General features: G+C 46.4%; 1 protein-coding gene across 1 annotated transcript in view; it reads left to right on the top strand.

The window, feature by feature from the left end:
- Positions 1 to 1,013: 1,013 nt before the first annotated feature.
- The window catches only part of MED13L (mediator complex subunit 13L), a gene marked incomplete at its 5' end in the record, with an annotated part of 193,290 nt that continues 167,044 nt past the window's right edge, over positions 1,014 to 27,259 (top strand). Inside the window, 2 exons of the mRNA XM_084271900.1 lie at positions 1,014 to 1,085; positions 20,248 to 20,485. Coding sequence (XP_084128026.1) covers positions 1,014 to 1,085; positions 20,248 to 20,485 — 310 coding nt within the window. The remainder of the gene's footprint in view (positions 1,086 to 20,247; positions 20,486 to 27,259) is intronic.

Raw genomic sequence — 27,259 nt, 5'->3', positions numbered from 1 at the left:
GCGCGTCACGTGGGGCGGCGGCGGCCAATGGCGAGGCGAGCTGCGCCTGGCGGCCGCCATTGCTGTCAGAGTGGAGAGAGGCAGAGGCGAGTGTGTGAGGAGGAGCGGGTGAGCGGGGCCGCTGGGCGGGCAGCGCCAGGAAGAGGGGGGCGAGGACGGGCAGGGACGGCGCTCCCTCACCGGGCCGGGGCTGCCGCCCGCCGCCCGCAGCACCGGGAGCCCCGCACGGAGCGTAAACAAGGCGGCGGCGGCGGCAACAGCAGGAGGAGGAAAACACCATCCACCCACAGCCAGCGGCGGCAGCAGCGAGGGGCGGCCGGGCGGGGAGGGGAGGGGACACGGCCTCCGCCGGCACGCGAGACAGCGCCCCCCGCCCGCCGCCGCCGCCACTGCCCGGGGCCGAGACCCGGACCCTCCCCCGCCCCTCCCGGCCCGCGTCCCGCAGGGGCCGCCGCCGGGCCGCGGGAGGAGACCCTCCCCTCTCCTCGCCCTTCGCCGTAACGTGTGCCCCGGCCGGGGGGGGGCCAGACCTGGACGCGGAAGGAGGGCCCCGAGGCCCCCCCCCCTTCTTCTTCTTCTCTTCGCCCCGGCGGTGCTGAGGCGGCCCGGAGGACCGGAGGAGGCTTCCCCCCCGCACCCTCCGCCCCGCCGCGCGCTGAGGGGCTCGGACCGAGACGTCCCCCCCCCGGAGAGGGGCCCCGCCGGAGCGGCCCGCGCGGCTTGAGGATTACCCGGCCGGGGCCGGGCGGAGAGGATCGCGCCGCTCTCGGCGCCCGCCCGGCGCCCGGGCCGCCCCCCCCCACCTTCACCGCCGCCCGCCCGCGGCGCGCGCCCCCTGCCGGCCGCGCTCCCCCGCTCCGCGCGGGCCGCCCGCGGCGAGGGGCCGGACCGCGGCTGCCGCCCCGGCCAGCGGAGGCGCGGGCCGCGCCGAGGAGCGCCCGCTGCTTCCCCGCCCCCGCCGGGCCCGTCTCCTCAGACATGCCCCGCTCTAGCGGCCGGGCTCGCCGAGGATCATGACTGCAGCGGCGAACTGGGTGGCGAACGGGGCCAGCCTGGAGGACTGTCACTCGAACCTCTTCTCGCTGGTGAGTGCCCGGGGGCGGGAAGGAGGAGGCGGGGGGAAGGGGATGAGGGGGGGTGGCGGCGACGACACGGCGGTCGCGGCGTAACCGGGCGCTCCGCCGCGCAGCGAGTTTGCCGGTCGGGTGCAGCTGCCAGGGGCTTTATAGTCGGGGCCCGCGGGGCTGCTCCTCCGCTGGCCCCTCCCCCGGCCCGGCTCCCCGTGTTTATTTTGCTCCGTAGCGTGGCTGGCTGCGAGCGTGTGCCTGGCGCTGCCGGCCGCAGGTCCCCCGCGCTGCCAGCGCCTGGCGAGCAGCTCCCGCCGCCCTGGGCGCTCCGGGCCCGGCGTGCTTTGTGCCTGCCGAACCGAGGGGCTTTTCTCTCCTCTCACAATGACAAACGCCATTTCAGCAGCAGCAGCAGCAGCGGGCATGCCGCCCGATTGTCTGCGGGACTCGGGCTCTGGTGTCAGCTGTTGTTACGGCGTGGGCTCCTCTTCGCCTGCATCCTGCTCGGGGCCAAGAGCTTAAAAAAACCCCCAAAAAAACCCAAACCAACCCCAAACCTTTTGGGGTTTTGGTTGGTTTTTGATTCTTTTTTGACTTCTCTGAGGAGCAGCGGCGGCTGAAAGCGTCGCGTGCGGCGTAGCTGGTTTGCAGAGATGCTGCCTGCCCATCTGCCCGGGAATTGCCAGCTTCCTACTGGTGCTGCGTGGTTTGGTGGCGCAGGAGTGACCGTGTCAGGTTTGGGCTACCTGCGGGTTTGTCATTTAAAGCAAGAAGATAGTTTGCTTCTGTGTCAGGGAAAGTCGCTTGGAAATGCCTCGCTGTACTTGACCCGGCGCATCCAGGGACGTTATCCCTCCTGCCTGGGCTAGAGCCGAGGGGGAGAGATGGCTGTTTGACCATCAAGAACCTTCTAATGCTGCCGGGGATAACGTCGGAGGAACAGGGGGACTTTTCTTAGTCCACACTATGGCACAGTTGAAGCGATAACTTGTAATGCAAGTTTGGGGACAGTGTGTATGAGGGGGTTTAGGGTAGATACCTCCTCCCCGTGTCAGAGCTCTGCCAGAATTGGAGGTGGGTGCATGTGTTGTCTTTTTTGTGATGGAAAGGAAGAAGTTATGGTGACCTGTCCTGTAGGAATTAAGAGGAAAGAAGAAAATGAATTGTTCTTTTTTACCTTTTATTGCTCAAGGTACATTATTCTGCCTCTTTTTATTAATATATCTGTGCTTGGGTTTTATTTTGCTCATACTGTTTAAGAATCTGGGACAAGAGCTGTAGTCTCTTACACTGCTAGGAAGCCAGCCCAGCGACTCTGTCGTGAGGATACATGTGATTCTTACTTTGGCTTTTTATTGATTTATTTTTATAAGGCTGTATCTATGCTTCTCTTTGGTAAAGCTTGGTAGCCTTTTGTGGCATTTATAAACACCCAGCGGTGCTGAATGTGGCAGGCTGTAGAACTGTTAGGGTGATGTTGAACACGCTGCTCTTACCCAGTGAGATGAATGAAGCTGTGAGCAAGAGGAGGGACAGTTGTACCTGGTGGCCAGAGCAGGGCACGGTTGGTCCTTTGCCGAGCGCTGGCTGTGAAGCCCTGTCTGTTAAAGGGGAATTGAGAAGCAGCTTTTTGAGAAGCACGGCTTCTCCTGCAGCTGCGAACCTGCCACTGGTACAAAGAACTGCTGGCGTGCAATTAGCTGAAATTATACGGTGAAGTTATTTCATAGCTGCTGTGGTTTGGTCTCTTCCCCCAATACCCCCTCAGCCCCCAAAAGGGAAATGTTGAATTTTAAATGGATGCGTAATGTCACTGAAATAAGTTCAGTGAAATTCTTCTGCAGGTGGGTCTAGTACTAACAATGAGTGTAACGTGCAACCCTTTAATTTCCCCTGTAATTTTATGGGAGCTATCCATACCTGCAATGTGGGGTGCTATGTGTCTGTAATGTTTTTATTGTTTAGTGCTTCTGCATGCAAAAAAATAATCCAATAAAGTAGTATTTTGTTAGTAGAGAATGCGTGCAAACCCACGCTGACTATTAGGATGATGAATTTTAACTTGCGTTGGTATTTGTTAGCATTTATGCACCAGTTAAGATGCTGAGAAAGGAAATACTGGTGGTACCATTGACCCTTTCATGTCAAATTCTCATATTCATTTCCAAATTCGTGAAGTGCTCTGGCTGCAGGAGTTACTGCATTGTTAATTGGAGAAACTTCTGCTGATCGTTTCCTCTTTCGGTGCAGCAGAACGAACCCGTGTCCAAGCGATGGGCGCGCGTTCGCTCTGCGGGAGCGAGGGGGGTTCCAGAGATGGTTTGGGAACTGATTCTGCTGTTGGAAACTCTCAGTGAATTTTTTTCTATCCCCGGGCCTGAACCCTGAAGAAATGATATTGACTGGAGAGTTACTGAAACAGTTACAATCTCTGTGACTCTGTTTAAGTGCTATTCCTTCTGGAGAGGTTTGGTTTGATTTATGAGGAGCTCTGACTCCCCACCCCAGAGCAGCCAGTGCTCTGGGTGCTGTAGTGTGTTCAGGTTGGTTTAGCAGTTTGTGATTACAGCTTATTTTTCTCTGGAGTATTTACAGTCTTTAGAGGGGTGTTCTGCACTGCTCTTTCTCCTGAATTTCTTTGCAGAAAACATTTTCCCCAAAGATTTCAGTATCTGATTCTCCTTTTATCAGTGATGCCTGGGGAGGTGTCGAGGTCCTTAGTGTTCTCAGCTCAAAATACTTCACGTGAGGGGAAGGCACAGACTTACTCAGGGCTTTAAAGTTCACTTTGACCATCCAGATGCTGAGTGTGACCTTGGCCTTGCGCAGTTGGGGTTCGTGAGAGGAGTCACCCCCTGGAGTCGGTGAGGTGCGGGGCTGCTGTCTGAACCCTGTGCTGCCCTGTAACAAAGCCAGAATCCAGTGCTGTGCTAGGAAATGGGTTAATGTTTCTGTGCTGTCAGGCAAACATCCCCCACCCACCCAAGAAACCTAGAATTTAACTGTAAACGTAAAGCATTTCTTAGTGAGATAAGGGCCACTTTGCATAGCTGTCATCAGAATACACTTCAGAGGTACACTTGTTTATACTGGTGTACACAGCAGATTAATACACTTGCTTATTAAAACTACACTTTCTGTCTGAAATTGCTGTTTCCAGCACAGCAGTAGAAGAAATTACCCAAACTCTGTGTTTGCAGTAGTCAAAATGTTTGCTGCTGTGCCTGAAAAAGAATGCCTGTTTATCAAAACAGTATTTAATATGCAATTGTTAAGGGCCAGTGTATTTAAATACTAATTAAGCATCGTCTAATAACTATTTAGAGACAGAATGGTCCGAGGTAGTACGCTTTGTATTAAGACTTCAGACCCAGCTAGCAAAAGGTCTTCCTGTGAATAATCCTTAATCATAAAAGTCGCCTTACTGAAATTAATTTGACTTTTCCTGTGAGTAAGGGTTAATCATGCGGTGGGGGGGGGCTTGGATGAAGGATGAAGGTGTTTTCTCAACTGATCTGTTGATCAAAAGGCACAAGTCGGTGTCTGAGAATTGGGACGAAGTTACATGACGTTTCCTATGCTGGAGCTGGAAAGAGAGAACAGCAAAGGGTGTCGGTGATGACCTGAAATCTGGAGTAGCTTTCATGTGGTGACAGATTAGATGCTGCTGGAGTAGGAGTCTTCAGCCTGGAAAAGACACAATTGCGTTCTTGGAAAGTGGGACCTATTTTTAGAAGACTTTTTAGAAGCTGGTGTGGGAGAAGCCGTGAGAGCTTGTTCAAACGTGTTCTCACAGAACCTGCTGCCAGAAAGGTCCAGTTAGCAGAATCCTGACTTTGCTCTGCTGAATGTCGGAGCAGATGTACAAACTGTAAAGGTCATTGCTGCTGCTACTTTTTCTTCAGTCTCTGAACAGGAACAGAAGTTGTTGCCTTCCAAGGAATCCTTGGGTTTTGTTGCCGTTTTCAGAATGAAACTGAAAGGAATCAAGGAAATCCAAGCTGGCATTTCAATTATTTTCTTAAAGGCTTTTCGTGGCATCGGGAAGTGAAGAATGCAGGGGCTGCCGGTGAGGTACTCTTAAGTGTTGTGTAATTGTCAGCGAAGGACTTCATAGTAAAGGGTTGATTGCCCAACCAGATCCTTAAGTAGTAGTACATTAGCCAGGAGTCGTTTGTGTTTACTGTATTATCATAAATGCGGTGCTCCGAGCAGTAGGCTGCTGCTTTGGCATGCAGGATGTTACATCACTGCATAGTAGATGTCTTGCTTGGTTGAAATTCACACCTACACAAAATTTACATGTCTTTATACTTCAGAAACGGAATTAATCTCTCAAGTTTTCAGAAAGTATTTAATTCTTTAGCTTTCTTTCTCTTGAATTCTGTTAGATAACAAGATACAAGTCGGAAAGCGGCATGAGAGAGCTTGCTCACTTCCAGCTAATGAAAGATTATTCCAGGTTTTAAATCACTGGGCTTTTATTGCGTCCTGTCAGAGTGTTCGACAGTTTAACAGTACCTATGAGGACATGAAGTTTGAAGAAAATAGACCTGGATTTACAAAGAGATTGGGATGGAGCAGCATCCCGTTAGCTTACCCAGCTTGGGGAGTGGGGTTAGTGAGCCCTTGTTAGGTAACCAACCTCGTGGGAATGTTGTGCAGAGAAAACCATGTGTGCAGGCGTTAGCTAGCTGCTGAGGAACGGCTGAGTGAGGCTTCCTTAAAATCCTGATTATCTTCTGAAGGTTCATGTACACTGGGTCTGTGAATGCTCCTCCAAGGGCTGTGTTCTGATTTGGGTCACAACGCAAGCCCTGTGGTGAGGCGGCTGTTGTGAACACCAGTGTGATTAAGAAATATTAAAATATTAATATTCAAATATTAAGCTGATGTATTAAAAAAAGTAAAAATTCTAGGTAACTACATCTTAAGAACCCTGCTCTTCACTTGCTGTAATACGTATTTCTGGATTTTTCTACATGACTAGTGCAGTACCTACATCATAGCCCCACTTCTTAGCACCCCCCCCCAAGTAAATGAAAACTTAAATTCTTTTCCCCTTCTGATTCTGAGAGCTCTTCATCAGGTGAGAGAGACAGAAGAAGGAACTCTTTAATCCTGTATGTAGACCTTTATTGTATTATTTTCTTTCTTGACAATGTCACTCTTTTGAAGAATGAAAGAAAGAAACTGAACTTTCTGACCTTCAGGGGAAGAACCATTGTGGTGCCCGTGTGAGAGATCTGCTAACTGTGTTCATTGAATTAACTTTGCTCACTTGATGAAGAAGGAATTTTTATGGATTTTGTTTTCATTTTTTAAATCTCTTATAAGTTTTCAGACGTGTTACACCTTGGCAAAGAGTACGTGCAAATGCACTGCTTTTTAAATACGTAACCCCCCATCAGTGTTACCAGGATGTTACACCTCATAGTAAGCCAAATGTGTGTATTTGAAGCGTTCTGTTTACTGGCTGAGAATGCTCACCCTGTTGTCTCCACTCTTCCTTGATTGCTACAGGGAGTTGCACCCAGCCTTTGCTATTACATCCTTAGTATGGCAGCATCCTCTTACTGTGTTTGACTGAGCCATCCTTGCTCACATCAAGAATGCCGCTACAGGTTCTCTCGCCTCCTGTGACCGGGGCTGTGTTTCACCTCTCTTCCTTCTTGCCTTCCCTTGCTATTGCGTCTCCTCAGAGTTGCCATGCATTCACTTCCAAAGCCTTGAGCCCTGTTTAGTCTCTGCCTTTTTGTTCCGTGCCTCCCTGACTGTTGGCTCCAGCGTACACCAGGATCATCACAGAAACGAGGTGGCTTTTTTCCTGGTTGTTCCTTTGTACTTGCTGAAGGTTACCACTGATTTCCACAGACCTACTACATTGTTGTTCCTAAACTCGTTTCTGGGATCCTACAGACAAGCTAATGATATGGAATAGGTTGTTGATCTTTTCAGACTGTTGCCTTCAGAGCTGGCAAGTTCAGTTTTGTGTTCTCTCAGGTCTGTGGTATTTACTGGTCTGTGGGTGAGTAGCGGGCTTGTTTTGTGCGCAGTCTAGCACAGTGGGATTTGCAACTTGTTGGTGCCATAGTAACACAAATAATATGGAAAGAATAGTGCTGTAGTGAGAAGCAAGCTCGTTTTAGTGTTGTCTTGCCTGTTTTAAAAGTGCACAAGTGTTTTCAACAGAAGATTCCAAATCAAATCCAGAAGGTTTCATAGAACCCCAGGCTGGTGTGGGTCGGAAGGGACCTCACAGCCCCAGGTTCCAAGCCCTGCGGTGGGCAGGGTCACCCTCCACCAGCCCAGGTAGCCCAACAGCCATTGGTTTATGTGGAGTGTGTATTTAAATGTGTACACTACACATCCTCCTTGTTTCATACCGCGTTCCATTTTAACCTCCAACAACATCAACTGGTAGTTTCAAAGAGAAACCAGCTAATAAAAACACTCTGCTCTAACCGACCATCAGGCCATTACTAGAAGGTGGTGGTAGCTTCCCTCCAGACGCCGTTGTGAAGCGCGTACCAGGGGCTGACAGGCTTGTGGTGGGGGGAGTGACAGCTTGTGTCGGCCCCCGCTGTGCATCAGCTCCGCACGCAGACCTGCGATCGCTGTACTGGGAAGTGGGAGTGACGTCCAGACACAAACCACTTTGATGCCATGTAGTGAGTTTAACTTATCCAGAGGCTTCTTAGGCATCGTCTTACCAAGTAAAATACTGGGGTTTTAGTACCTCACAAGTGTAGAAGGCTTAAGCAGTCTTTCCCTTGGCTTGTGCTGTGAATTTTGAGTAATGTTGATAAATCCTGACTCTCGCTCCCTACCTGAGTCTGTTAAGAGTGCTGCTTCTCGCCAAGCCAGGCGTGGGTCAGTCTGCTGTCCTGAGCAGGACTGCAGCAGTGTGGATGGAAATGGGACTTGAGCTTTTCGGAGGCGTTTGCTCCCTTGTTTCTCTGAGACAGGAAATTTTATTGCGTGTTGCTGGGGTATAATGTGCCCCTGAGGCAATATTTACATTTATGCGACTAACACAGATGAGCTCAAATATACACAAAGACCCAGCCTCTGTGCTAAGGAATGCATTTAATCAGCTTAGGAAAATGGAGAAAAATCTACTCAAATTAATTTTCAGTATGAGATATGACACACTTCTGTGTCACTTCTCATGAGGAGCTTGTGGCTGCTTTCTTGTACTTAGCCAGTAGTACAATGTAGTGCACTGTTCTGCTTTATGAAAAGAAAAATAAGCTTTCCACAGGAAAAAGTGCAGGTTTCTCCACACTCACTCCCCCCCCCCCCCCCATTTTTCTCCCTCTTCCATGTTTTTCTCCCTCTTCCATGCCTGGGTGATCCCAGATGGATTCATAAGGTCACATTTTAGCCTGGATGAGGGAACAGACCAAGCAAAAAACTTCTCCCTCTTCTCCCTCCCCAACCAGCTCTCAGAACCCCTTGTTCCTCTCTCTCTCTCTCCCCACCAAATTTTGGCAGTGGCCTGGATTGAGGTGAGATCAAAGTGGCTGTATAACCACAATCCATGTCTCAGAGAAGGGAATTTAACTTTATTTAATTCATCTTTTAGCTTTAAAAGAGCTATGCTGTGGTCAGGGCCCTGTTGTTGCCTATTGTAGCTCTGTATTTGCCCATAAAGTAAAATAAAATAGTTTGTGAGAATAGGGGATTGAAGCCAAAATGCAGTGGAAATCTCTTCTGTACCTACTGACAGCCTTCTGTTTTTTGGTAATGATGCATTTATAGCTAACAGCTAGGAGACATAAACTTTCCAAATGTCTTGGTTTGTTACCGTATAAAACCATGACTCCTTTTCTTACTGGAGTCTCTGGTTTATTGGGAAGTTTTCAAGTCTAGCCTGGTGTGTCTGCAATCTCTTTGTGCCGGGTTTTTGAAGGTCTCACTTCTTCATGTACGTCCACAATATTACCCAATTTGTAAGCAGTTCTCCTTGGGGTATAAAGTGGTTGCCAGGAGCATCTAATAGTGACCAAGTCGACTATTTTCATAGAAAAATACTTTCTCTGACAGAACAAGGGAACTGGTTAAATTACTTTTTCGGAACTTGCTAGTTACATTTTTAGCCTGGTGTTTCTGGCTATTTAATTTTTGTAAATTTTAATTTTACTGAGATTTTGCTGTGTGTTCTCTGTGAATTTCCATAATCCCCTTCTGGCAGGAGCTGCTGGAGTCTTGTCTTTGCAGGAATGAGTGAGAAAGCTGGCGAAATGCATCTACATGACCAGTCATGTAGTGGATTTATTTACTTCTTTCTATAGAAAGGAAGATTCCTCTGAAAGAGCTCTTGAGGTGGTGGTTTTGTGAAGAGTTAAAGGGCTTTGGCAGACTGCCTCACTGTTTGAGCTGTGTTTGATGTCACTGGTCAAGACACTGTGGATGTTACAGAGGTGCCGCTGCACTGCTGCTCCCCTCCTCACCCAGGGCTGGGGCTGTTTGAGGCAGGCAGGTTCGCTTTGGGGGCCAGTGATGGACGTATGTAAAATGAGGAGTTGTTGGTGTTCACTAAGTTCTGCTCAGATGTGGCTGACAGAAATGCTCTAGTACTGAGTGCTTGAGTACAGGGAAGAATTTTTTTGTATGAGGGAAGAAAAACTGCGCCCTTCAACTCAATATGCCAAAGTTTGCTCTGCTGGGGTTGTTACTTCCTCCAGTCCTCTCCCTTCTGTTTTTTTTTCTGCCCATATGTCAAGTTACTTGTTTTGGGAAACATCTGACAGTCCATTGTATGCCTCTGATGTTTGAGGTTTCCTTCCTCCTTCAGTTAAAACTTGGGGTGAGAGGATCCCTTCAGTTACTTCCAGAATTGCTTATAAATTTGTCCCCCTTTACTCACGTGCTGGGCCACTTTTCTAGAAGAGGGGATTTTTAAATTTGGAAAATTGGCAGTGACTTAGTTTTAATTCTGTGTGTTTAAAGGGGGCTTGCAGGCCCAATCATTCCCCCTGTCTTCCAGTGAGGATGAGATCCTTTGCCTAGCAAGTGGCCCCTCTGTTTGCTTGCTTTTGCACACTGTGGGCAGTGGTAGCTTTCATTCTGTTGTCCATTCTCAGCTGTCTACTCAGAAGTTGAAGTGTAATCGATTCCCTTCTGTAAAGAAATGAGCTTAAGTGTTTGGGAACTCAGAGGTGCTTTGGGTGCTGTGTGGAGTAGAGCCTGTGCCCTGACCTCTGGGGCAGCTCCCTGCCTAAACGTATGGCTTGTTAAAATGGATGTATTCCATTCCTTTGGTCTTTTGTCTTAGAGATGGCATTTTGCTTCCAGGCATTACACAGCCTACACTGATGGACAGTCAGCTTCATTCCTCTCCTTCCTCTCTTCCCTCTAAAAAAGCTTAAACCAAGTTAAACCCCACCATGTCTAGGTTTTAAGCACTTTTGCCTGCCTGGGCTTCATTGGGTAGGGATGTTCCCCAAGTGCAGGGGTAGGTCCTACTTATTTTTCTGTTTGCATTGGCTTTTCCGTTTCCCCTTCTTGTGCATGGTGGTGAGACTAACCCAGTGTGTCTGTACTGTACATCACTGGTTTTTGCTCCACACATGTGCCTGTGTGAGCTTCAGTGGTGTGCTGACCTGTGAAGATGTTCCTGTCGTCTCCCAGTTTCCATACGTTTTCCTATCTTGAATAGTTTTGAGTTGACAGCATCTTTCCAAGTAATGCCTAAATCTCATCCCTCTGGCTTCCAGCCATGCTTTGTGTGTTATCTGTCCACATCTGGGGAGGGGCCTTTTAGAAGGGCAGGGAGCGATAGGGTGATGGGGAATGGTTTTAAATTGGAAGAGTTTAGATTGGATATTAGGAAGGAATTCTCACTGTGAAGGTGGTGAGGCCTTGGCACAGGGTGCCCAGGAAGGTGGTGGCTGCCCCTTCCCTGGAGGTGTTCAGGACCAGGTTGGATGGGGCCTTGAGCAGCCTGGGCTGGTGAGAGGTGTCCCTGCCCACGGCAGGGGGTTGGATCTTGGTGATATTTAAGGTCCCTTCCAGCCCAAAGCATCCTGTGATCTCTGTCTGAACTTAGTTCCAGCCTTTACAGCAGAAGGGAGGTGAGGAGCCAGGTGCCAGTCAGTTTGGAGCAGCATACTGAGATCTGCTATGTCACTTAAGGGACTGGAGACTTGCTAACCAAAGCTGTTCACTGAAGTAGAAAGGTTTTGATGCAACCCAAATGTCTTCTCCAACGTTTCCTTCTTTATTTTTTTAATAATTAGATGGTGTAAGAGTTCCTGGAGTTGGTCCTGAGTGACTATTACTGTTTTATTGATGGTCTGACTTGAGGATGGCAGGTCTGTTGGCTGGTTTGAGGGTGAACATTAAAGCTGTTCCTCAAGTGCTGATAAAATTTCAGAGATGCCAGGAGGGTCCATGGCCATAAACATGAGCACTTACCTGGAGAAGGAAATACGACCTAGCCAAGGACATGGTAATACTTCCCTGGAATCATCTCCCAGACTCTAGACATAGTGGGTTGGAAGGTTTCTTCAACTAGGTAGATATTTAATGGACAATTTCTAAACTAGTACCCAAGTTTTTGTCCCAACACAACAAGTTCAGCCACCTCATTTCAGCTTGAGCCTGCATTCTGCTAATGGAAGTTGGTGACTGGAAGACACAACCAGCAGCTGTTCTCTGGAGCTCGTTGTAATTTCTCTCTTTTAGACTGAACTGTCTTAATCCTTGAATGCTTTTTGTTGGGTGGAATATCTGCTTTTTGAACTTTTTTCTAATTTTTCAGTTTTCTCACCTTTTCCATGGGGGGGGGGGACCAGAACTGCTGTTAGTGATGAAGGTGCAGACCTACACCTGCATCATGCTGCCCTAACACCTTCTGTGTCATCCTCTGTTTCTTCCATAAGGATTTGCAACATTCTGTTTGGTTTTGCCAACCTGTTTTTGCAGGACTCTAGGCAGATCCCATTTCTCTCTCATTATGTCAGTGTGTGCTCACTTTCCTTCTGCTGTGTTTTTTTCAGTCTTTTGTTTTAGTATTTAGCCCTGGAATTCTGTGCCTGTTGGGATACATATCAGCAGTCTGAGCCCTGCCATTGAATTACTCCTCTTTTTATGCTTGCCAATCAGAATTTCTTTGTTGGCAGCTTCTGCATCTGCCAAACTGCTGAAATTGAAGCATTAATATCAGAGCCCTTTTCTATTTTCCACTGTGAAATGTGGTACTGAGTTGCCATCTCGGAGTCCTTTTGCGACGTGTCTGACTCTTGTTTCATTTCAACAACCTCCTCTGCCACAGAGGGAGAAGGATGCTGACATTTTGGGGGGGGGAGATATTTAATTTCTGGCAGTACTGTTTACATTTAGGTATGACAGCTGGTACTATTAGCTCTTAATAATGGTGGCCTCTCTTCTAGGAGCATCTTGGTTTTCTGGTCCTTGATACTATGCCGTAGTATCTCCAGTGTCCCCAGGTAGTGGAGTCCATCAGGAAGCTCTCAGATAATAGGATTTTCTTTGCAGCTAAATCCTTCACTGGGGCCCAGCAAAGATAAAAGATGACATACAAATGCCCTGGTGCTGTTGCTTGTCACAAACAGCTCTGAAGTAGTTGCACTTAGATAATCTGTTCCAGGGGGTATGAGGGAGGAGGGCAGCGTGGTCTGAAGAGATTTATCCAGCAGAAAACCCTTTCGGGCACGCGTGCTGCATGCAGTAGTGTGCTCAGTGTCTTGCTGCTTTTAAGAGCAAATGACCAAAAAAAAAAGGTAATTTTTTCATCTTTCTTTATAAGAAGGTTGCTAGTGGCTGTCCTTCGCCTGGCTGCTTGGCTCTGTGCTTGCACAAGGAAAGGAGTAAGGTCAGACACAGCATTCCGCTGCTCATTGGTTGTGTGTTTAGAGGAGTGATGCTCAGCTCATCCTTCAGCTCCTGGAAGCACTAAGCATGGCACGGGTTTTCTGTTGGCCTTGAGGCCTGTTTCAGAATTAGATGTTTCTTCTAATGTGCTGATATTTTTCCATTCTTGAATTGAAAGTATGAAAAAGTTTGAAGAACTTTATGCTGTTGCTGTGTGGCTTGTCTGCCAGTCGCTTTGCCTAAGAGAAACGTGCTGGAGCTGGGCTCAGTGCAGGATAAGGCTCCTCACTGCCATGTGCTTCCTCCCTTCTTACAGGGCAGAAGCCATAGGCCCTGAGGGAAGGGAACACAAGCCATTCCTATTAGTTAGCTATTTAAAATGGATAGGCTAAAGAGGGGAATGTTACTATGTAGTTCAGAAAATGATCTGATTTCAGGAAGCTACACAGGGCTGAGATGGGTGGTTTGTTTGGGGTTTTTAAGCCAAGAGAGTTACAGACCTGGGAGTAAAAGATAAGAGAGTGTCTGCTGTCTGTGTACAGGTGCTGCTGCTTCTGGCTGGCTGGAGGAAGTTTTGTTACCCAAACAGGAATCATTCCCAGAGTGGAGAAATAATGTATAGCTGGGAAGGAATTAACTTCTTTTATTTAAGGACTCCCCTCTGTTCCTTGATGGGTTGGTTTGTGTTGTGTCCTGTCCTCCCTGTGTTGTTATTGTCCATCCCTGTCCTGTCCCATCCCTGTGTCTACACACCCCCCCACACTTCACTGGGCAGAAACTTGGCAGATGTTACTAAATATTTGATTTCAGTGGGAGGGGGGGCAGGAGTTGGTGTCAGCCGGTGTGTTCACCTCCCCGTAAGCGTGTGTTGGCACAGAGCACTTTTCAGTCCTCCTGTCTCCGTCCTTTTGTCCTTCCTTTCCAGTGAGGTGTATCAAGAGGACATAATTTTTATCTGGTATTTAAATGGCTCGAGCAGGGTGTGAAATGATATTTTGTTGCTGTGTGAGGATGATGTAGTGAAATGAAACACTGCAACCAAAACAGATGGTGCTAATCTTGAATCTGTCTGCAAGATCTTATAGCATTTAATTAAAATGGTGGTGTAATTCCCATGACACCTTTAACTACAGTTTAAATTCTTGGACTATGAACTAAGGGCTTTCTTATGCAGATTTTTACTCCTGTGAGTAGTCCTTAGTATGAGTCTCTAGTGGCTTCAGAATAGCTACTTACTTGAATGAAGCTCTCTAAGATGAGACTCTAATAAAACTGGCAATATATATGGCATTTACATTTTTTATGTTCCAATTTGAAGCATAAATTGCAGGCTAAAGACACTCAGTAACTTCAGTCCCCTACGTAGGGGCAAATAAAAAACCTAGATGAGAGGAATTGTTTAGATTGCGCCAAACTTCAGAGGCTGGTAAATAGAGTGTTTTAAGGTACCCTGGGCAGCATAACATCTTCCCCTGGGTTAGAGGGCATATGATGAAAGCTTTTTTGCTTTTATATTCCCCTTGGTTAACTGAAACTGGTTTATAGGAGTGCCTGACTTCAGTGATGTGGTGAGGCTTGGGCTTGGTTTTTACATCACCTGCTGCTTAAGTGAATGGGAGAAACTCGTTACAGACCCAAATTTGTCTGAGTAGCACCTTATGGACAGGCAGGTGGGAAATATCTTTATACTTGGTTATTGCTCTGGTCTTGTGTTGTTTCAGGTGGGAGGACTGTGAAAGATAACATGATGTGAACAGGGCTGTGGAGAAGGTCGGGGTTGGAGCTGAGGGCATCCTCTGTGGGACAGATATCTAGCCCCTTTGCTCATAAGACCCTTCAAGCTTTTTCTGTAGATTTTTGCCTCCTTTTCACCTATATCCTTCCTATTTTGAAGGTAGTAGGTGCTGATCTTCTACAATCTGAGGCCTGAATCAGCCTTAGATTCTCTCCCCTTGCTATACTATGTGAAACATGTTGCTATGTAATTTCAGCCATTGTTTGTAATGCAGAGAGGTACAATAATGCAGAACTAACTCTGCTTTACACTTGGTGTGGCCAAATCCCAAGAATTTCTCAAACTTCTGATGCCTTTGTTCTGTTTCTGCTGTGTCTGTGTTCTTGTATAGTGTCTCCAGAGGGGTTCTGTGTGTTAAAATGGGTGGAACTGCTCAAATCTTCTGGAGAAGTTAATATAGAATTGGCCTGTCCGTTTCCTGTATGACACATGGAGTCCAAAAAGCATCTGATGGAGGAGGGGAAAAAAAAAGGAGCTGGAAGATGAGTTTTGTTTGTGTTCCATCTGTGAGGACTGTGGAAGGGGAAAACAGTCATGGCGGCTACACAGCCCTAATTAAATCTTTAGGGTTGCTGGTAGCACGCCAGGATCAAGTTGTGCAGTGTGAAATGTTACTGGGGAATTGTGATTTTTAGCAGCCTAAACTCTGCCGATCTGAATGGAGCTGAGATCAGCAGAAGACTCTGCCTGCCTGTCTGTTACTCTGTGTGTGTGTAAATCAGAGCTCAGGTTTTTATCCCTGCACAGATAATGCTGTCCTGGAGTTAAAATGGCTACAGCCTCTGCTCTTGCAGATGGATGGATGGTGTCTGGGTAGGGCAGCGGACTAATGGTTGCAAGAGAAAGGGCTAATTCGCTTTCTCCATCCCTTCTGCTTGCTGATGTGTGATGGGGACATGGGAGGTTTCAGTGCTCTTAGTTAATTCTTCTGGAAGCCGTTTTGCTCTGCAGAATGCAATGGTTGGGGCAGTTGCCTGGGAGGAAGGAAACCTGTGTCTGCACCCCTTTTCAAAGGGCTGTTTCTTCAGTTTGCTCTGGGTGTGTTTGGATGCCTAGGTGGAATTTTGGGTTTGAATGCACTCTTCTACCCTGATAGCCATTTTTGGGTGTGCAGAGACAGATCTCTCTGTGTCTTGGGAATTTCACTGTAAAAAATTGATGGTTAGTAAAGATTTTGGATGTTACTGTTTGACATAGAGATCTGATTACTCTGTTTCCTGCAGGCTTTGCCCAGGGTATTTAGAACAGGCATCTTAAAATTTACTCTGTGTCCAAGTGAAGGTAACTGAATTTAGGGGGGAAAAAATAAAAATAAATATCAAACCCCTCTTATCTGGGAAGTTGAACCCTTCACAGCACAAAACATATGCTCCTTTATAACCCAATGGTCTCATGCATAATGCATGATTTACTAGTGATGTTGGTTAATAGTAAGTATTTGTAAGTTCCTTTTTTTTGTCAGGCTTTTTAGTGTTAAGAACATTGTAGCAACCAATACTACCCATGTGGGAAAAGAGGCAAGGAGCACAATAGATTACATCACCTGGCAAGGCTTCTGCTTTGTTCCACATTCCCAGCTCTGTCCCCAGGTTGGCAATCTCGGTTTCCATCTCCGTGAGTACCTCCAGCTGCTTTAAAACCAGCAGCCCTGCTAAAAGGAGCAGCTCTGCCCTCCCTGACCTGCTTTGCTGTCCTCTGCCTGACTGGCACACGCATCTCTGTGGCTGTTTATGAATCAGGTATGGGGGCTGGTCTGAGTAGAGAAGAAAACTCAAACAACAAACTACTGTGCGGTGGTAAAGTGAGGAGCAGAGGACTAATGCAGGGAAGGCAGGCCAGTCCAGTGCTGCTTTTGGCACCGGTGCTTGCTTGTGTTGGTTTAAGGTGCACGTTAACAACAGGCTCTGTGTGCAGTTTCATGTTCTGTTTTATCTGATGGGAGCTGCAGCTGAAAGGGGAGATGCTGCTCCACTGCTGCTCTTGGCTGTGGGTTCTCCTGCTCCTCTCTCTGGGCAGGTGGTAATGTGGCTGTGGGGTGAGCTGTCAGCACGCTGATCTGATCAACCTGTTTGTGTCTCATCTTTACATTGGTGAGCTGAGTCCGTTCAGCCAGTGATTGCATGGTGATGGGATCTAATGGGGATGCGTGGCTGGGGATGAGGCAGCGGCTACTGTTTTGGTAGCAGCTTCTCTTCACTGCTGATTCAGCATAAATGAAACAACATTTGGCTCTTTAATACCATCTCCAGAAACACAGGCCATCAGCTGTCTTGTTTGTAGAGAACCTGCTACAGGTGGAGGACTCTTAAAACTAGCAGTGCTTTTTTGTTTAAAGAAATGAATTTAACAAACATCCATGTGGATGCAGGTGTTCTCCCCATTGTGTGATAGACACCTTACACAGAAGGTCCGTAGGGGCACGGAATGTGTGTCTGTGGTCCTGGCACAGTCCTCTCTTGTGTATTACTTCTGGATTTGGGAACAAAATCTACAGGTTCTGAGAGGTTAGTATTGATTCCTACCTACCAAAATAGAAGCAGACACATCCAGAAGTCATTTTATGCTGCTAGTAAGTCAAAACCCCCCAGTACTTGTCCTTTGCTGTTCTCAGGGGTCGCTTTCTATGTGAGTGGTCACTGGTGATCCTGGTTAGCTCTAGTAGTCCATCGTTCCCCCATTTATAGACTTAGATGCTCCAGATGTTTGTTAGTGTAGAATGAAATTGCTGCTCAGCTGGTTTCTCTGTGCTTCTCCTGACTCTATTTAATCTGTACTAGAACGAGGTGTTGCGGGTTGATAGCTCTGAGCTGCCAGAAGGCTGCAGGACTTGTCTGATCTCTAGTTAGGGCTGCGTTGGCCAAGTGAGTGGTGCTGTTGAGTAACCTTTTTTGTTCCATTGGGGCTTTTTGTGTTCGTTTTTGTCGTCCTCAGTGTTCTCTGTGACTAGTAGATTATGACATAAACATTCAACTTGATGATTTTTCCCTTGGTTGGCTATGCTGGCGCTCCTCTCTGGTGTTCTGTGCTTTGTAGTTGTGTTTGAGGCTATTTCAGAAACCGCACGATCCTTTTCCAAGCTCTAGCAAAGATCCATGTAGAACAGATGGAGGTGTTTTGGAGGAGCATGTGTAAGTAATTTCTCTTACATAATGTGTGAGGTATTCCAGTGCCACACAGCACCCTACTGTGAAAAAATAATTTTGTCCTTCCCTTTTGCCTCTTCCTCCCACACTCTGTGTCCTCCGTTGTGCCGGGAACGTGGTATATATGCTGTGCATCTCAGCCAGGCTTGACTCTCTCATCAGCCTTGCTCTTCCATAGCTGCCCAGTGCTGTGCATGGCTGACAGCGTTGCTGGCTGTAGGAAGTGTTCTGCAGGGACAATGCAGCACCCTCTGCGACTTCAGCACCATCAGTACCCTGCTGTCCCTGTACAGGATGGTAGCATCGCTTCTGCGGTGTGGAGCTGACAGTGGCAGGTGGTTTAGGGGCACAAGAAAAGCAAAAGCATTTTCACTGCTGCTCAGTGTTTTGTCAGACTTCCCCCTCTTTCTGGAGGGAGTCAGCCACTGTGTCTCTGCGTGCCCGCTGAGGCCTCTTCGGAGGAGAATTAAATAGGCGATGTGGGGAGTCGGTGTTTGGGGAAATAGTCCTCGAGGCTCAGTCACGGGCGCTTTAGTCCTGGGCCAGAACCCTGCTGTGCCAGGCAGCATACAGGCAGAATGGGGTGAAGCTCTTCTCGAGGATACATTGATAGGATCAAAGAAATACCAGCCTTTTTTGCTTGTGTGGTTGGTGACCTTTAGCTCCCCAGCAGTTAGCTAGCCTGCTCTTGGACAAGTAGCAGCCAAGTTCCAGTTATTGTGGGTAAGGAAAGGAAACGTTGGTGTTTAAATTTGAAATGAACTGAGCTCATGGGGATGAAAAGGGAGATGTGCAGGAGGGCTCTGGAGGAGCAGTGTGAGCCACTGGGTTAAATGGCTTTGTACAGATGAGGAGAATGGGAGGAATATGGGATCTGCAAGTCTCCCATTTTCTTTAGGGGTAAAATGCCACCCTTTTTCTTGGTATTATCTATAGGCATTGTCCAGTGAAAGGAGTGTTTACTGTGTAGATACCAGTTAATTTATTACTTGTGAGGTGTGTGTGTGGGGGGGGGGGGGGGGGGGGGGTTGTTCCTAGGGATCGTGTTCTCCTGCAGTGTCTTTCCTCTTCACGATCCTGCAGCTCCTTCTCCTGTCCAAGGTGTCGATGCTGCATTTGAGTGTTTCCAGCCCAGCTGGCTTTTCCTGTGCCACCACTTCAGACCACTCGTCAGGTGTGGATACTGCCAGTGAAGGAGTGAGCATGTGGTAACACGGAGCAGAAACTAGAACAGGAGCCCGCTGTGAACACAGTATATAGGTGCTGCTTCCTTGCTTGAGAATGATGCCTCCACCCGCTAGATTAAAAGTCAGAGGAGGGTTCCCCTGGCCTTGTGACCTGGGCAAGAGGCCAAGGGTGGGAAGGTAGAGGGAAAGGGGTACCCAGCAGCAGCTGTCTGGCAAACTGGGACAGGGCAAACTGGGAGCGGAGGAGAAGTGGGAGGGGAAACCAGGCAGCAGGCTGGGGAGGGGAAAGGACGAGGGTGATGAGCAGGTGCACAGAAGTAGATAAAAAGGTAGAAATCTGGACACTTCTGGAGAAGAAGGGAGACTGAATGTGACAGCTGAGAGTGTCTGCTGTTAAAGGTAGAAGGGGGGGCAAAGCGAACCTTTGCTCTGCTGACCTGGTTCCACCTGCCAGCTCCTTTGTGCCTGAGTGCTTTGGTGGCTTCTTCCCTGGCAGCTGTTTGTTCCCACTGCTGTGCAGCAGGATGCCTACACTCCTTCAGGTTTTTCAACTTCTGTAGAAGAAAATATTTCCTAAAAGCCTGGATAACCATTTTCCTGCTCTTTCTGTTCTTATCTGATGGTTAATAAGAGAATTCTGTTTGCTCAGGAGAGTAAACAGCAACTTTCTGTGTCTCCCTTTTGTTCATGTGAGCGAAATAAAAAGTGTGTGTGGTAAACTTGTATCATCCCAAAATGAAATCCTATTGCACCATTTTCACTAAGTCACTTGGTTTCTCATGTCCTGTAGTACTTTCTGTTTGTAACTTTTCAAGAGGTCAACTTTTGGTCTCACCCAAACTCGCTTGACCACCAAACAGCATGTAGGGAATGGACCTCATTCCCTTTCCCTCTTTGTTTTTCCATCCGTTTTGAGATTACAAGAAGATAACAGTAAGTTTAGAAACGAATGATTCTGCTGGAAATGAGTCAGGTTGTGGTGAAAAACCCAAATGCAGGGATAAGCTGGGTTTATTCAGTGCAGGTTCTAATATTTTTTTTCCTTGGGAGAAAAAGAAGGAAATATGGAAACAGGAGGAGTTTTAACTTTGGCTGCTTAGAGCTAAACTATGGGAATTAAACAATGAAAATAAACCAAGCTAGTACTATGAATATAACAAAATCTTGAAAACAATGATCTAACAGTGCTTTTTCTTTTTTTTCCCCCTTTGTAGGCTGAACTCACAGGCATCAAATGGCGTAGGTACAATTTTGAAGGTCATGGGGACTGTGGCCCTATCATTTCAGCCCCAGCCCAGGATGATCCAATCCTGCTCAGCTTCATCCGCTGCTTGCAGGCCAATTTGCTTTGTGTGTGGCGCCGGGACGTCAAACCGGATTGTAAGGAACTGTGGATATTCTGGTGGGGAGACGAGCCAAACCTTGTAGACGTGATCCATCGTGAGCTGCACAGTAAGTTACACTCTTTCTTTGCTTCTTGATTCATTTATGTTTCTTCCAGCAAAAAGGGGCTTTGTCATTAAAGGCTTTGACTTGCCACCGTGTGTGGTTTTGTCACAACTTGTGTTTTAAGACCTAAAGGGAGAAAAAAAAAAAAAAGGTTGTAAATTTACCTTTTCTCTGCAAGTCATCTGCAGGTAAAAGGCAAAATTAAATTTTAAAACCAACTTAGGAGACCTATATGTGAGATAATTACTTAGATTTGTGTCAAATCTCAGGTATGCTGTAAAAGTAAAGTAAATTCCGGTGCAAAGGATGATAATAAAAAAATTATCCTCTGGCCTAAAGTAATAGTCTGTGGAATAGAACACCTGTGCCATAGAGCCAGGTAAATTCCATGGCACCATGGGTAAATCTGCAAGGTCAGAACTTGCCATGTTGGTCATGCTACAGGATTTGGGTCTAAATGGAAGCAAGTTGCAACAAGTCAATGTAATGGAAGGAAGGAGAAGGTAGGACAAAGGTGACAATGATAAATTTATGTGATTATAAGCTTTATGCAACATGGATTGTCCTCAGGGTCTCCAGAATGTGTAGCCTTAAAGTGATAGAACAAACCTAAATATCTGTTGTTATCCCTTTTGGCTTTGACTGTACCCACTCTATATTAATTTCTTTTCAGTGGTGTACTATTGCCATGTGTAGACCTGGTTTGCCTGAAACTACACTTGTAAAAGGTGTTTTATTAGGCTACATGAATTTTATCTCTGGTCTACCTGTTTTGTCTTGGAGGAACACAACTGAAGTTCACCAGGCATGGAATAATAATAGTAATTACTGAAAACCTCCAAATTAATAATATAAACATCAATTGCTTGTTTTTTTGCAATAAATTTTCTTCCTGCTGCCCTTCTGGTTACTTAGTGAAGAAATTTGTGTGCCAGTTTGGATATATAGACTGTTGTGTTTATCAGGTGGGCTTTGGTTGTCCTTCCTCTCCCCACCTCTGCCTCCCACTGGTTTGGTCCTGGGCTGTGCTGTATTCATTTTCCAATTTGTCACCCTGTTCTAACCATCCATCTTCAGACTGCAGCAAACTTCACACTTCCATGAATGCCAGGCTGCTCATTGGGTACCACAGCCTGTGAAATCACAGGTACAGAACCCAGCGTATCGTTGGGCCTGTTTCGTGCAGGTAGCTGTGTGAGCATGTAGAATTAACGAGGTGGCTGGGAAGTGCTGCACCAAGCCATTCCACACACCAAGCCATTCCACACACATGAATTTTTCATCAGGCACCTGTTTTGAATGAAGGCATGGGTAATATTTCTACTCACCCAGCAAAGCTTTAATAATACATGCGTTTCTCTTTGCGAAATGGGGTTTATTTAATAGTTCAATATGGGACTAAAGTGTCTTTTTATTTGAGGGGAGTTGCAGGTGAGAGCTGCTGTTTCTGTTGTATGTTGATGCAGTTTGTTTAGATCTAACATCTTGGTCACAACAGTATATTCCTGCTTCCAGGCATAAGGGTATGGTGGAACTCTGAAATGTATGAATAGCTGAACCTGCTGGAGTGTACATGGGACAGAGTACAGCAAAGAGGCCATTGATCCCACATGGCTTTTTCCAGGTCCAAAATTTCATGAAGCATCTGGGCTGAAGCCTTCAGTGCAATAGTTTTTAGGTGGAATTAAATCTGAAAATTGTCTGCAAGAGCACTGTTCAGGTGTCCAGGGCAACCAGCATCACGTTGATGCTGAACAGCCTGACGGCAGGGCAGCTCTGCCTGCCCTGGTACACCAACACTGTCACTGAGTGGTCCTTACCTGTGATGCTCGCTCCAATTTAGTGTCTGAAGCAAAAAGGATGTGCAGAGGGATGTGAAGGGATGCACGTTGAGTTTGGAGATGAAGGGATGACTATGCATAACTCGTTTAGGGGAATGAAGCACCTGGTAATGGACAGGAGAAGCAGCAATACACTCATGCTAGCTGTCAGGACCCTACGAGGGTGTGGGAACTAATCTCCTTTTCTGCTCCTTCACACTGCAGGCTTTTGAGTTCTTTGTGATGTGTGTAAATCACCCAGTGATGGCTTTCCATGCTCTATAGTGAAAGCACACTGAAACGCCTGTAGGGACTTCTCAGTTAATAAAGGGATGTAATTGTAAAGGTATTATAACTTTTACTGCTGATGGAGCTGTCTTGCTCTCCTCAGTAATAGTTTAGCATCAAACATCAGCATTGACAAAATATTGAGCATCAGATTCTGCCAGAGCAAGGCATTTGTATACATGGATCCCTTGAAACAGGATGAGGATGCTGGGCAACGTTTCATGCAGAAGAAATAAGGTTATTTTGCTTTTTATTGTATTGTATAAGCATTGTCTTGTATAAGCATGGCACAGTGCTGAAGTATTTGCTTGTTTAAATTAGTTCCCTGATTTTTACATGCTCCTGAAAATACAAAAGGCTTTGTATGTGGGCAAACACAAGAGTTGGTACTGAAGCATGGTGACTCGTTTGCCTGTCAGCTGAGCCACCATAGCAGCCTGTTGGGTTTGGTATAACCGAGCTGTGCAATAGGCTGTGCTGGCCTGAAGCCCTGTTCCAGGGCTGGATTGTCACTGTGCTCAGTAACTTACCCTTCAGCCAATGGAGTAGGTGTTCTGTCTTTGTACACACAAGAGCACAAGTCCCAGAACCCTGACACTGTAAATCCAGGTGGAAGACTAGAGTCTATCTGAAACATCTTCAGATTTCTCAAAGGACAGATGGGTGCTTCAGGAAGCACGACTATTAGCAGGACTGCTAATAAGATGGTGAATTCTTACCAAGTAGGAAATTGCTTACAATGTTTGGGGTTTCTCATTTCCTGCCTGGAATTTTTGCTTTAAAAGAAAAAAATTTCATTAAGGTAATAAGTGAAAGTTGCCACAATTTTTTTTTTAACTTTTTATCTTTTATTCATTGAAGTCTAACTTGGAATTAGTGGTTTTCCTAAACAGCAGTGTCCCTCAGCTCTTGATTGATGTTTACTAAAATGAGAAGTCCAGACCCAAACTTTTCTTTCCAAAACACTTTTTAAGCTTTTGCAGATGAACTGTGTGGGGTGCCTTATCTTTATAGCCTTCAGGATAGATGAGTTTGGAAGCAAAAATCTGCCTTTAACAGAAGAATAGCCAATAGTCATAGGGAAAACAACTCAGTGGTTATAAACATGAGATACTAGAACTCTTGATTAGGTAGTAGCTTTCCAAAACTGTGTAGATAATTAAGTGCTGTCATGGGAGATTAAGTAAAAACAATTGTTTGCAGAACTGCTATAGATCACTTCAGTAGTCGGATTAGCTAGACAGCTGTGGATCTCTTAGGTCTGTCTCTTGCACATACTTCTACACTCCTCCTTCCTGCCAGCCTCAGCGTGTTCTGGGGTTTCTTGTGATTGGATTTTACAGCTGAAGACAGACAAGATCTTTTTTCTGTCCCAAGTGAAAGAAGCTGATTGCTGTGGAGCCACTGAGGGGGTGGGGGGGGTGAGAAAGCAAGCTTGAAAAAGTTGAGTGTTTCAGTTTGTGGAAGTGTTGTTTCCTCAAGGTGTTTGTTTGGGCTTTTGGCTGGGGTAGAAGAAGCTGGGAGGGGACACAGCCAGGACAGCTGACCCAGAGGGCTGTTCCGTACCATATGGCATCACACTCGGGTATAACTAGGGTGGGGTTGGGGGGCAGCCAGGAGGAGGAATCTCTGCTCTGGAAGGGGCTGGGTGTCAGGTTCTGGGCTGTGAGCAAACAGTGCTGGCTGGGTATCACCTGCTGGGTATATTCTGTTGTTGTTTTCCTCTCCCTTTGCTGTCCCAGTAAACTGTCCTTAGCTCAAGGACACAAGCTGGACCTCTTCCTTCCTATTCTGCTCCCCATCCCCCCTGGCCGTGTGGTGTGTAGCTGCTGGCTGGGGCTAAATCACGACACAGGGTAAATACTACTTAACGATATTCCTGCCTGAAGAGGTTTGGCAGGTGTTAGGGCTGCTGTACCTTTCCACATAAACCCCATTTTGTAGGAAATTCTGCAGAAGAAGTGGAATGGAGAGGAGGTAGTAGCTTACTGTTGGCAGGTCTCTTGACAGGAAAGTTGTAGATTTGCAAGTTGCAGGGATCTGATTTGCATTTGGTGACCAAACACCATCTGGAGCAGCAGAGAGAAGCCTTACTTGACTCCTGGGTTTTTTCTTTACCCCACCTTCCCTCCATGTACCCTGTGTATTCCATGTAAATCGTAAGCAGGTGAGAGCTGTTCCTGAGTTGCCACCTTTGCTTTTGCAAAGAATACTTATGCCTGACACTTTAAACAACCTTTTTGCCATGACAGTTTTGTCTGTAAATTTGTCATCTGCATATTGAGTTCTGGGATGTATTCAGCTTTCTTGCACCTGTGGCACAGAATATTTGAATTACCAGGAATGATGTTGGCCGTCTGATGTGTGTTGCTACTGAGGATGTAGTCCTGACCCTGGAGGGGGACTCTGGAAGACATCAGAATGTTAGACAGCACCTTGGAAACAAGTAAGGAAGATCCCAAGCATCTGAGAGAGGGCTGCACTTAAATTTGAAGAACTGTTGACTTGTTTGCCTTAAAATACTGGTTCTGCTAGGTCTTTGGGATTGCCATCACGTGTGTTCCTCTGTGGAGACAAGACAGATGAATATGAGGAACTTCAGGCATCAGTGAGAAAGCCCAGACACACATCTGTACCCTGCAGCCGTTGCTGCTGGCCCGAGCACCGCATGGCAGAGAAGTGAAACCCCTGCACTGTGACAGGTGCTTCATCACAGAGGTTCAAAACAGAAGCTTAACAAAGCTTGTGGAGAGGAACCAAATAGAATTTTAGCATTTTGCTACACTTGGGACAATCATCCTTGAGCTGCCGGTGAAGTTGTGGTTAACTCTTGACTTGCCCTCACTTAAAAGTCACTTAGAGATGTTTTTCCCCTTAAGTAGATCAGATTGAGAGTTGTTCCCCTGTGACTTTGTGAATGAAAACTGGTGTACAGAAGGATAAGGTTGTTCTGCAGGTGGAGTTCTTTTGAGCCAAAGCCTTTGTTTGGTGTATAGTGCTTGATCCCTTAATTGCTGGAGCTGCTTCCTCCCCCCCCCCCAAACAATCCCAATATCCTGATGTTCTACATCCAATATTGTACAAAGGTTTTTAATGAAAGCTCTTGTGAAGAATAGATGATCTTGTATTCATTAGGTAGATCTTTCCTGTAGGATTGTTGTTCAGGATATTCACAGCTTGGTAAGTTTCAAAACTTAATTCAGATTTGGTCCGTGACAGGAAGAACACGGAGCTTGAGTCCATTCCTGTTTATGAATTCTTGGCATACTGGGCCGGCACGGTTGGAATCCCCAAGTGCTGATTAATGTGGAGAGGAAAAGATGTTTAACTGCAGGAAAAGCTTTTTGCAGGGTGTCTGTGTCAGACTGTATAGTTGTGGCCCGGATTTAATTTCTCCTCTTGTTTCTCTACCTGCAAATGCTGATGGGCAGACTGTCACCTGCGGGGAACCGAGTGTGGCAGCGCTGCTTTCAGGGTGCTTCCCCAGAAGAATTGACTTGCCAAAGCTCAACTTAGGAGTTTTTATTACAGCTCAGTGAGGTCTTGAGGCTCGTGTATTAAATATTTTATCAGTTAACTCCTCTAAGTAGATGTTTAACCTGTGAGTTTTGAGTAGATTGTGCTTTTCAGCATTTATTAAGGATTTGAAGAAAAATAACAGAAGAATTGAGTTTTGGGATAAAAAAAGATATATTTTTTTTTGTTGTTTCACTTGTGTAAAAGAGAATGAAGGAGCACTGAGAAATCTCTGTTGTGTTTCAATTCAACGTAGACTGTTTAAGGTTCCTTCAAGGTGCTATGTTTGATTTGCTGTAGTTGTAAGGAATTGGAAACTCTTTTGGGAGAGATGAGATCTGTTAATTATTGAATGAGAGGATGTTCCTGTCTGTCAAAACCCACCTGAAGTGTGTGAAGCGTAAAGAGTAAGCACCCCTTCCAGTGGAATGGGTATACAAATTAATAGGTTGTTTTTAATGGAAGTGGTCTGAAACCTTTCCTTCTATTCTAAGAGCATGAAAGTGGGAGGGAAGGGAATGTTGTGTCCTGCTCTGAAACTATCTCGACGCTACCCAGAGGTTCTCTCCTTGTTTCCTGCTTTGGGGAGCTTAGTGGGAGGGTGTGCAGGCGTGGAACAGCAGTTTGCTTTACATCTCTGCAATACATAAAGCCAGTAAGTGTTGTCGTGCTTGGCATTGTCTGGAGCAAGACCAGCTAATGTATGGGAAAACAGTTTGTGGATGAGGAAGAAAAGGAGTCTCACAGGAGCTGAACTGGGAGGAAGATTTCTGAAGGCTTTCACTTGAGAGAGAACGGCGAATATCAAGCAGCTGAGTACCACTTATTAATAATTTGAAGTTAAATCTGAAAATGGTTAATTACCGGCTCTTGAGTTAAGAGTGGAATTAGCAAGTAGGTTCATATGACAGAAGACTTTATTGGAATATTAACTTACTGAAAAGTCTGCTTCTGGGTTGATTACTTTCAATAAGATGAAGTCATTTGCATTTTCTTAATTGCCTGGCATAAATTATTTCCAAAGAGATGAAAACAAAGTTAAACTTTTACATTCTTTTGGAGAGAAGATGGGATTTAGAAGTGAGCCCAGGCTTTCTCAGCCTGCAGAATTGTTCTGTGACCCTTACAGCTGACACTGTTAATTGGTGGCCGG

This window comes from Gallinula chloropus (assembly GCF_964237585.1).
Source record: "Gallinula chloropus genome assembly, chromosome: 17".
NCBI lineage: Eukaryota > Metazoa > Chordata > Aves > Gruiformes > Rallidae > Gallinula > Gallinula chloropus.
Note: the sequence above shows the minus strand (reverse complement) of the source record. Positions and strands in the feature narration are given on the sequence as shown.